Raw genomic sequence first — 12,376 nt, forward strand, 5'->3', positions numbered from 1 at the left:
GTTAGAAGACACAATGTAAGTAACCTAATTTATGTCCCTCTTACTGCCCTGATTGCCTCTGCTGATCCTATAGCTATTGTATGCAGTAATCATATGCCTATGAACCAGAGTAATACTGTTAGCACTGAGGTGGTGTGCCCTAGCAGGAAGTCCACTGTGTGCAGCTCACCCTGCACTAATAAAAATAACTTGAGCATGTCTACCTCTGCCAAGCTTCCCAGGAAAGTGTTAAAAATAGCCCACGTTAACATATGTAGCTTAAGAAACAAGGTTCATGAAATTAATAGTTTGCTAGTAACAGATGACATTCATATTCTGACAATCTCTGAAACTCACTTAGATAATACCTTTGATGATACAGTGGTAGCAATACATGGTTATAAGATCTACAGAAAGACAGAAATGCCAAAGGTGGAGGTGTGGCAACTTATATTCAAAACCACATTCCTGTAAAACTTAGAGAGGATCTCATGTTAAATACTGTTGTAGTAATATGGCTACAGCTTCATCTGCCTCACCTTCATCTGCTATAGACCACAAAGTGCTAACAGTCAGTATCTGGATAATGTGTGAAATGCTTGATAATGTATGTGATATCAATAGAGAGGTATATTTTCTGGGTGATTTAAATATTGACTGGCTCTCATCAGGCTGCCCACTCAAGAGAAAGCTTCAAACTGTAACTAGTGCCTGCAACCTGGTTCAGGTTATCAATCAACCTACCTGGGTAGTTACAAACAGCACAGGAATGAAATCATCAACATGTATTGATCATATCATTACTAATGCTGCAGAAATTTGTTTGAAAGCAGTATCCAAATCGGATGTGGTGACTACGGTATAGTAGCCATATCTAGGAAAACCAAAGTTCCAAAGGCTGTGGACCTAATATAGTGTATAAGAGGTCATACAATACGTTTTGTAGGGATTCCTATGTTTTTGATGTAAAGAATATATGTTGGTCTGTGGTGTGTAATGACGAGCAACCAGACGCTACACTTGACACATTTATGAAATTGCTTATCCCAGTTACTAATAAGCATGCACCCATTAAGAAAATGATTGTAAAAACTGTTAAATCCCTGTGGATTGATGAGGAATTGAAAAATGGTATGGTTGAAAGGGATGAGGCAAAAGAGATGGCAAATAAGTCTGGCTGTACAACCGATTGGCAAACGTACTGCAAATTGAGAAATCATGTGACTAAACTGAATAAAAAGATTAAGAAACTACACTATGAAAATGACATAAAGAATTATAGTAAAAAGCTTTGGAGCACCTTAAATGAAACTTTGGGCAAAAAGGCTAACTCCGCTCCATCATTCATTGAATCAGATGGCTCATTCATCACATTCCCACTGATATTGGCAACTACTTTAATTTTTTTTTAATTGGCAAGATTAGCAAACTTAGGCACGACATGCTAGCAACAAACACTGACACTACACATCCAAGTATATCTGACCAAATTATGAAAGACAAGCATTGTAATTTTGAATTCTGTAAAGTAAGTGTGGAAGAGGTGAAAAAAATTATTGTTGTCTATCAACAATGACAAGCCACCGGGGTCTGACAACTTGGAAGGAAAATTACTGAGGATAATAGCGGACAATATTGCCACTCCTATTTGCCATATCTTCAATTTAAGCCTCCTAGAAAGTGTGTGCCCTCAGGCCTGGAGGGAAGCAAAAGTTATTCCCCTACCTAAGAATAGTAAAGCGCCCTTTACTGGCTCAAATAGCCGACCAATCAGCCTGTTACCAACCCTTAGTAAACTTTTTGGGAAAATGTTGTTTGACCAGATACAATGCTATTTTACAGTAAACAAATTGACAACAGACTTTCAGCTCACTTATAGGGAAGGACATTCAACAAGCACTTACACAAATGACTGATGATTGGCTGAGAGAAATTGATGATAACATATTGTGGGGGCTGTTTTGTTAGACTTCAGTGCAGCTTTTTACATTATCAATCAGAGTATGCTGCTGGATAAAAGTACGTGTCATGGCTTTACACCCCCTGCTATATTGTGGATAAAGAGTTACCTGTCTAACAGAACACAGAGGGTGTTCTTTAATGGAAGCCTCTCCAACAAAATCCAGGTAGAATCAGGAATTCCTCACGGCAGCTGTCTAGGCCCCTTACCTTTTTCAATCTTTACTAACGGCATGCCACTGGCTTTGAGTAACACTATACACGTCAGTTACTACAGCGACTGAAATGACTGCAACACTTAACAAAGAGCTGCAGTTAGTTTCAGAATGGGTTAGTCCTAAATATATATCTATGTATGCGGATGACTCTACACTATACACGTCAGCTACCACAGCGACTGAAATGACAGCAACATTTAACAAAGAGCTGCAGTTAGTTTCAGAATGGGTGTCAAGGAATAAGTTAGTCCTAAATATTTCAAAAACTAAAAGCATTGTATTTAGGACAAATCATTCACTAAACCCTAAACCTCAACTAAATATTGTAATGAATCATGTGGAAATTGAGCAAGTTGAGGAGACTAAACTACCAATTTGTAAGTCGCTCTGGATAAGAGCATCTGCTAAATGACTTAAATGTAAATGTACATGTAAACTGCTTGGAGTAACCCTGGATTGTAAACTGTCATGGTCAAAATATATTGATACAACAATAGCTAGGATGGGGAGAAGTCTGTCTAATAAAGCGCTGCTCTGCATTCTTAACAGCACTATCAACAAGGCAGATCCTACAGGCCCTAGTTTTGTCGCACCTAGACTACTGTTCAGTCGTGTGGTCAAGTGCCACAAAGAGGGACTTAGGAAAATTGCAATTGGCTCAGAACAGGGCAGCACGGCTGGCCCTTTCATGTACACAGAGAGCTAACATTAATAATATGCATGTCAATCTCTCCTGGCTCAAAGTGGAAGAGAGATTGACTTCATCACTACTTGTATTTGTGAGAGGTATTGACATGTTGAATGCATACCCCACAAGACATGCCACCAGAGGTCTCTTCACAGTCCCCAAGTCCAGAACAGACTATGGGAGGCGCACAGTACTACATAGAGCCATGACTACATGGAACTCTATTCCACATCAAGTAACTCATGCAAGCAGTAAAATGTGATTTAAAAAACAGATAGAAATACACCTTATGGAACAGTGGGGACTGTGAAGCAACACAAACATAGAAACATGCATACAAACACACGATAGCATACGCACTATACACACACGTACACATGGATTTTGTGTTATAGATATGTGGTAGTAGAGTAGGGGCCTGAGGGAACACACTTAATATGTTGTGAAATCTGTTTTGAATGTATTGTAATGTTTTTTAAATATATACAGTGGGGAGAACAAGTATTTTATACACTGCCGATTTTGCAGGTTTTCCTACTTACAAAGCATGTAGAGGTCTGTAATTTTTATCATAGGTACACTTCAACTGTGAGAGACGGAATCTAAAACAAAAATCCAGAAAATCACATTGTATGATTTTTAAGTAATTAATTTGCATTTTATTGCATGACATAAGTATTTGATACATCAGAAAAGCAGAACTTAATATTTGGTACAAAAACCTTTGTTTGCAATTACAGAGATCATACGTTTCCTGTAGGTCTTGACCAGGTTTGCACAGGGATTTTGGCGCACTCCTCCATACATACCTTCTCCAGATCCTTCAGGTTTCGGGGCTGTCGCTGGGCAATACGGACTTTCAGCTCCCTCCAAAGATTTTCTATTGGGTTCAGGTCTGGAGACTGGCTAGGCCACTCCAGGACCTTGAGATGCTTCTTACGGAGCCACTCCTTAGTTGCCCTGGCTGTGTGTTTCGGGTCGTTGTCATGCTGGAAGACCCAGCCACGACCCATCTTCAATACTCTTACTGAGGGAAGGAGGTTGTTGGCCAAGATCTCGCGATACATGGCCCCATCCATCCTCCCCTCAATACGGTGCAGTCGTCCTGTCCCCTTTGCAGAAAACCATCCCCAAAGAATGATGTTTCCACCTCCATGCTTCACGGTTGGGATGGTGTTCTTGGGGTTGTACTCATCCTTCTTCTTCCTCCAAACACGGCGAGTGGCGTTTAGACCAAAAAGCTCTATTTTTGTCTCATCACACCACATGACCTTCTCCCATTCCTCCTCTGGATCATCCAGATGGTCATTGGCAAACTTCAGACGGGCCTGGACATGCACTGGCTTGAGCAGGGGGACCTTGCATGCGCTGCAGGATTTTAATCCATGACGGCGTAGTGTGTTACTAATGGTTTTCTTTGAGACTGTGGTCCCAGCTCTCTTCAGGTCATTGACCAGGTCCTGCCGTGTAGTTCTGGGCTGATCCCTCACCTTCCTCATGATCATTGATGCCCCAACGAGGTGAGATCTTGCATGGAGCCCCAGACCGAGGGTGATTGACCGTCATCTTGAACTTCTTCCATTTTCTAATAATTGCGCCAACAGTTGTTGCCTTCTCACCAAGCTGCTTGCCTATTGTCCTGTAGCCCATCCCAGCCTTGTGCAGGTCTACAATTTTATCCCTGATGTCCTTACACAGCTCTCTGGTCTTGGCCATTGTGGAGAGGTTGGAGTCTGTTTGATTGAGTGTGTGGACAGGTGTCTTTTATACAGGTAACGAGTTCAAACAGGTGCAGTTAATACAGGTAATGAGTGGAGAACAGGAGGGCTTCTTAAAGAAAAACTAACAGGTCTGTGAGAGCCGGAATTCTTACTGGTTGGTAGGTGATCAAATACTTATGTCATGCAATAAAATGCAAATTAATTACTTAAAAATCATACAATGTGATTTTCTGGATTTTTGTTTTAGATTCCGCCTCTCACAGTTGAAGTGTACCTATGATAAAAATTACAGACCTCTACATGCTTTGTAAGTAGGAAAACTTGCAAAATCGGCAGGGTATCAAATACTTGTTCTCCCCACTGTAACTGCCCAGGAATGGGGATCCATAATAAATACAAATACAAATGCCTGATCTAAATTTAAAGTCTCATAGCAAAGGGTCTGAATACTTATGTAAATAAGGTATTTCTGTTCTTTATTTTTAAAACATTTGCAAAAATTTATAAAAACCTGTTTTTGCTTTGTCATTATGGGGTATTGTGTGTAGATTGATGAGGGGAAAATATAATATCATCCGTTTTCGAATAAGGCTGTAACGTAACAAAATGTGTAAAAAGTGAAGGGGTCTGAATACTTTCCCGAATGCACTGTACTCTGTAGACAGGCCCATGACAAAAGTTTAAAACTGTATGAAAATCCCTTGGGGTCTGAGAGAGATAGAGAAAGAGAGAGATATGGACAACGATAGGTAAAGAGAGAGAGAGAGCTGTTTGCTCAGCAAGCGTTTCTCAGGAGCAGTAGAGCAGAGGTGCCAGTCTGGGTGTGAACATGGAAGACACCCATGACCGTGTCCCAAAATCATTTGGGACACCTCTCTCCTAATAGAACTATGACACAGACATGTCATGGAGGTCACAATGTCAGTTAAATGAAATGCCTCTGCAAGGTTCTACACATGCCATTCGGTTGTGAGTAGTAAACGTTAAAGACTTAAGAGCTCCAGCAGTTACACACACTCACTCACACACTCACTCACTCACTCACTTACTCACTCACTCACTCACTCACTCACATTCACTCACACACTCACACACACACTCACACAGCTCTAGCAGTGCACACAAACACACACAGATAAACACTAACACGCACATGGTCCATTCATACATACAGTGCCTTGCAAAAGTATTCACCCCTTCGCGTTTTTCCTATTTTGTTGCATTACAACCTGTAATTTAAATGGATTTTATTTGGATTTCATGTAATGGACATACACAAAATAGTCTAAATTGTTTAAGTGAAATTATAAAAATAACTTGTTTAAAGAAAATCTAAAAAATAAATAACTGAAAAGTGGTGTGTGCATATGTATTCACCCCCTTTGCTATGAAGCCCCTAAATAAGATCTGGTGCTACCAACTACCTTCAGAAGTCACATAATTAGTTAAATAAAGTCCACCTGTGTGCAATCTAAGTGTCACATGATCTCAGTATATATACACCTGTTCTGAAAGGCCCCAGAGTCTGCAACACCACTAAGCAAGGGGCACCACCAAGCAAACGGCACCATGAAGACCAAGGAGCTCTCCAGACAGGTCAGGGACAAAGTTGTGGAGAAGTACAGATTAGGGTTGGGTTATAAAAAAATATCTGAAACTTTTAACATCCCACGGAGCACCATTAAACCCATTATTATGAATATGGCACCACAACAAACCTGCCAAGAGAGGGCTGCCCACCAAAACTCACGGACCAGGCAAGGAGGGCATTAACCAGAGAGGCAACAAAGAGACCAAAGATAACACTGAAGGAGCTGCAAAGCACCACAGCGGAGATTGGAGTATCTGTCCATAGGACCACTTTAAGCTGTACACTCCACAGAGCTAGGTTTTACGGAAGAGTGGCCACAAAGAAGCCATTGCTTAAAGAAAAAAATAAGCAAACACGTTTGGTGTTCGCCAAAATGCACGTGAGAGACTCCCCAAACATATGGAAGAAGGTAATCTGGTCAGATGAGACTAAAATTGAGCTTTTTGGCTATCAAGGAAAACGCTATGTCTGGCGCAAACCCAACACCTCTCATCACCCTGAGAACACCATCCCCACAGTGAAGCATGGTGGTGGCAGCATCATGCTGTGGGGATGTTTTTCATCGGCAGGGACTGGGAAACTGGTCATAATTGAAGGAATGATGGATGGCGCCAAATACAGTGAAATTCTTGAGGGAAACCTGTTTCAGTCTTCCAGAGATTTGAGACAGGGATGGATGTTCACCTTCCAGCAGGACAATGACCCTAAGCATACTGCTAAAGCAACACTTGAGTGGTTTAAGGGGAAACATTTAAATGTCTTGGAATGGCCTAGTCAAAGCCCAGACCTCAATCCAATTGAGAATCTGTGGTATGACTTAAAGATTGCTGTACACCAGCGGAACCCATCCAACTTGAAGGAGGGGGGGGGGGGGTTAATACTTGCCAAAGGGGGTGAGTACTTTCGCAAGCCACTGTACCATGTGAAAGCATTATTTACACAATTATTCTGTAATGAATAACCAATGTAACTCATTGAGAATAATGTTTTAGTGTTTTGGCTGGCATCCAGATCCCTGACACACACCATTCTATTTCCTCCACTACTTGTCCAGGCTGACTGTGGTGAAATGTAACTGGTTTATCCTGTGGTTAGGTAACTCTACCACTCAACCCAGCCACAGCACACAGCAAGCTGATAACACAGTTTACTCTGGCTTATCCTGCCTGGGCAAAATGGGTCAGGTTACTGCACTGTACAAGTAGTGTCAACATACACACACACAGGCCTTGCATACTTTATGTGCAGGCTGACACACAGACAGACAGTCTGCACACAGTTATACAGTCATGAGGGCAATAAAAACCTCACCATATCATCAAAGGCACCAGGCTGTACGTTTCATATACCACCCTGTAGAATAAAAGTGTTGAATTGAGCATACAGTGCATTCAGAAAGTATTCAGACCTCTTTACTTTTTCCACATTTTGTTACATTACAGCCTTATTCTAAAATGGATTAAGTACATTTCTTTCCTCATCAATCTACACACAATACCCCATAATGACAAAGCAAAAACAGGTTTTTAGAAATGTTTGCAAATGTGTAAAAACAACAAAAACAGAAATACCTTATTTACATATGTATTCAAACCCTTTGCTATGAGACTAGAAATTGAGCTCGGGTGCATCCTGTTTCCATTGATCATCCTTGAGATGTTTCTACAACTTGATTGGAGTCCACCTGTGGTAAAATTCAATTGATTGGACATAATTTGGAAAGGCACACACCTGTCTATATAAGGTCTCACAGTTGACAGTGCATGTCAGAGCAAAAACCAAGCCATGACGTCAAAGGAATTGTCCGTAGAGCTCCGAGACAGGATTGTATCAAGGCACAGATCTGGGGAAGGGTACCAAAACATTTATGTAGCATTGAAGGTCCCCAAGAACACAGTGGCCTCCATCATTCTTAAATGGAAGAAGTTTGGAACCACCAAGACTCTTCCTAGAGCTGGCCACTCGGTCAAACTGAGCAATCGGGGGAGAAGGGCCTTGGTCTGGGAGGTGACCAAGAACCCCATGGTCACTCTGACAGAGCTCCAGAGTTCCTCTGTGGAGATGGGAGAACCTTTCAGAAGGACAACCATCTCAGCAGCACTCCACCAATCAGGCCTTTATGGTAGAGTGGCAAACGGAAGCCACTGGAGTTTGCCAAAAGGCACCTAAAGGACTCTCAGACCATGAAAAATGTGATTCTCTGGTCTGATGAAACCAAGACTGAACTCTTTGGCCTGAATGCCAAGCGTCACGTCTGGAGGAAACCTGGCACCATCCCTACAGTGAAGCATGGTGGTGGCAGCATCATGCTGTGGGGATGTTTTGCAGAGGCAGGGACTGGGAGACTAGTCAGGAACGAGGGAAAGATGAACGGAGCAAAGTACAGAGAGATCCTTGATGAAAACCTTCTACGGAGAGCTCAGGACCTCAGACTGGGGTGAAAGTTCACCTTCCAACAGGACAAGGACCCTAAGCACACAGCCAAGACAACGCAGGAGTGGCTTTGGGACAAGTCTCTGAATGTCTTTGAGTGGCCCAGCCAGAGCCCGGACTTGAACCCGATCGAACATCTCTGGATACACCTGAAAATAGCTGTGCAGCGACGCTCTCCATCCAACCTGACAGAGCTTGAGAGAAGCTGCAGAGAAGAATGGGAGAAACTCCCCAAAAACAGGTGTACCAAGCTTGTAGCGTCATACCCAAGGAGACTCGAGGCTGCCAAAGGTGCTTCAACAAAGTACTGAGTAAAGGATCTGAATACTTATGTAAATGTATATTAACGTTTTATGTATTTTTTTAATAAAAAAAAATTGCTTTGTCATTATGGGGTATTGTGTGTAGATTGAGGAAAATAACAATTTAATCAATTTTAGAATAAGGCTGTAACGTAACAAAATGTAGAGCGGTCTGAATACTTTCCGAATGCACTGTATGTATAATAAAAAATACAATTTAGGGCAATAAATTACTAAACTTCTTTAGTAAATCATTGTGGTCAATCATATTGTCCTTTATTTCCATGTGCTGTAAGTGAGACTGTATAAACTGTGTTATAGCATTCTCCCCGTTGAACAAGTCTTGTGTAAGATGTTTGTAACCATAATTTCAACAGTTGTACTCATTGTGATAGCTAAGTGTTTCTCCCTCTCTCTGTCTCATCTTCAGATCGCAGACACGTACTCCACCGTGTGTAAACCACAGAAGAAGAAACCTTCCCCGTACAACAGTGGAGCCAATACCCTCCCCCGCAACCACTGCTCTGGGGAGAAGAATGGAGGAGGTAGGGGAGGAGGAGCAGGAGGGAATGAGGGAGGGAACAGGGCGTGGGGTGGTCCCGGTGAAGGGGCGAGAGGTGGCGGTCGGGGGATCCAGGGTGGCCAGGCCAGATCCCACGAGGAGCCCTGCTACGAGCCCGTCGGTGACAGGTCCTGGCCCGGCTGCGTGGTGGCCGAGTCAGACCCGGCGTATGCCACTATCGACTCCCACCGGAAACGTGAGTGGGCAGGAACCAATAACGGTGCGCTGGGGGCGAACGCAACACTGAAGCCCAGGAAGAAGCCTCCTCAGCAGGGAGCGTCGTCTCCAGAGGCCCCGTGCCCCCAGGGACCTCCAGCATGCCCCCCGGCCCCTCCGTCCAGGGCCTTGCCTGGGGGGGAGAACTTCTATGAGACCATCAGCGATGTGAAACAGGGGGCCAACAGCGCCAGCACCACCACCATCTTCACCTTCAACGACGGGATGGAGATGTACGTCACTGGCCTGTAGCTGAGAGATACTGGCTCACACACAGACACACACTGGGCTGGGTTCGGACCTGTTTGGGTTCTTCTGACCCTGTCTACACCTGATATACCCTATGAAAGTGACTGGAAGCAATGTACATAAAGCCCCACAGTGGCGGTGTCGTAATACACATAAAACCTAGCAGTCAAACAGGGAAATGGTTCCAATCGTTTTTCCACCATTAATTTTTCCCATAGGGGATTTTAGAAACACTTAAAATAAAGTCTGTGTTTCGTGTAGGCTTACCCTGGTGTGACGTGTAAATGTAAATCTCAATATATTTGTCTCTATTTACTCTCAGATTCAAAAATGCTAATTAGCGTCAAAGTAGACATCATGCAAAACTACAAATCCATGCAAGCTCCTGCACATCATCTCTAGCTGACACCTTTGCTAACAGGTATTGTGTCAATTTAAAACTTGCACGAGACAGTTCACAGAATTGTCCATTTAAAGCAATTTAGCCAATTTATTAATTACTACATTTAGCTAACATTAGATAGTACATTTTGTAGTTCTTAATGATAGCCAGATTAGCAGCTAATTAGCATTTCATTTTTGGGGGTAAATACAAATGAATATATTGGTAAAAGTCACCTTGTCCTAAAGAGATTTACACGCTTATCAAAACGTCACGGCAGGGTAAGCCTACATGAAACACAGCCCTTGTTTTAAGGGTTTCTAAAATCCACTATGGGAAAAATGAATGGTGGAAAAACGATTGGAACCATTTCCCTGTTTGACCGCTAGGTTTTATGGGTATTATGACTCATACTGTGGTACTCTATAGCAAGGTTTCCCAAACTCGTTCCTGGGGCCCCCCTGGGTGCACGTTTTGGTTTTTGCCCTAGCGTACACAACTGATTCAAATAACCAACTCATCATCAAGGGGGGGGGGGCAGGACTGACTTTGGGAAACCCTGCTCTATAGCAACAAGACCTAGTGGTGAAATCAAGCAGCAAATGTCACTATCATGGTATAATACAATGTCTCCTGTGATTGGATTATGGCCATATCCAGTGACAGAAGACCACATTTGGTGGTGGATGCATTCTATATCCAGGTTTAAACAGTGTCTCAGACCTAACCAGTGGTGGAAATGGACTTGGTTCACTGACTTGGGAAACCCAGATAGGGGGTTCTAGGCCAGTTAAATCGTCGATAGGAACCAAGTTTCAGGGGTTACATTTGACTTTTAAGTCATTTAGCAGATGCACTTGTACAGAGCAGAGCAACTTACAGCAGTGAGTGCATATATTTTCATACTGGTCCCCCGTGGGAATCAAACTCACAACCTAGGCATTGCAAACGCCATGCTCTACCAACTGAGCCACACAGGACAACACAAGGGGTTCCCCCTCATTTCCACCACTGGACCCAACAGAACCAGAAGTACCCTACATCTCTGAGCTTTACCACAGAGCCAGTCTGGCTGACCCAGTCTGGATTGCACCCTCTCAGCCAGACTCAAACAGGCCCAACCAGACCAGACTGAGCATCATGTTATGAACTGAATGACAGTGCCACTATTCACCTTACCTTACCATTTGTGTGACATTTTACATATATATTTATTTTTGTATAAATATAGTACCCTTAATAAAGCATGGCTTGTGTACAGAGCAACACACAACCCCCCAAAATAACATGATAACACACAATCACAGATACACGTGCACACACACACACTGTACTCAAACATTGTTGTGCATGAAAACTCACACATTCTCACAAAGATGACAGAGGGAAGAAGTGTGTAGACTCCAGGATGGCTTCACACTCCAAGTTCCAACCCCCTAATGACATTACCGATGACGTCACTGGTGGCATAACTGAAAAGGGTACTGCTTGACTATATTACTGATATTAATCAGTTTAAATCAAAGCCTCAGAGACTCATGGAAGGACTAAACACAAGCACACACACATACACAAACCTTCTTGTGCTGGGACTTATGTAATAGAAGCAGATGGGAGTCTGGGAGATTGGCTGTGCTTAGCTCTCCCTAAGCAAACATATCAAACAGGTTCTCTCTCTGTTGCCGGGCCGGGCAGATATGTTTTGACTTTGAGCGACAAATCTGACATGTAGCCTAGGTCTATACGTGTACGTTAACATACTCTGACCTGGAGGAGGCGCTCTTGGCTCCAACCCAACACTCTCCTGTACACTCTTTACTCCTTGGGGTTCAAGGTAGAAGTTGCCCCTAACCACAGATCTACAGACATACATACCATGAAGATCTCTTGTAACTGTAAGGGTCTTTGGATGAAAGCATTATGGTACGTTATGGTAGCAATCATTCACTATAAATCTGAAATACATAAATCAGAGTTATATGCAGGGAGATCTTGACCAACTTAATGACTCTGATATTCATCTTGTAGAGTTTTATTGAGCTCAGCCGGTTGATGGGTAAAATGGCCGCCGTTGTT

General features: G+C 42.9%; 1 protein-coding gene across 1 annotated transcript in view; it reads left to right on the forward strand.

Moving 5' to 3' along the window:
• LOC311115724 (uncharacterized protein) overlaps positions 1-10,066 on the forward strand; it is a gene marked incomplete at its 5' end in the record, with an annotated part of 33,439 nt that extends 23,373 nt beyond the window's left edge. Inside the window, one exon of the mRNA XM_084190875.1 lies at positions 9,322-10,066. Within this exon, the coding sequence (XP_084047001.1) occupies positions 9,322-9,921 (600 nt within the window). The 3' untranslated portion in view covers positions 9,922-10,066. The remainder of the gene's footprint in view (positions 1-9,321) is intronic.
• Between the last annotated feature and the right edge of the window lie 2,310 nt (positions 10,067-12,376).

The sequence above is a fragment of the Coregonus lavaretus genome (assembly GCF_964263955.1).
Source record: "Coregonus lavaretus genome assembly, contig: HAP1_SCAFFOLD_937, whole genome shotgun sequence".
NCBI classification, from domain to species: domain Eukaryota; kingdom Metazoa; phylum Chordata; class Actinopteri; order Salmoniformes; family Salmonidae; genus Coregonus; species Coregonus lavaretus.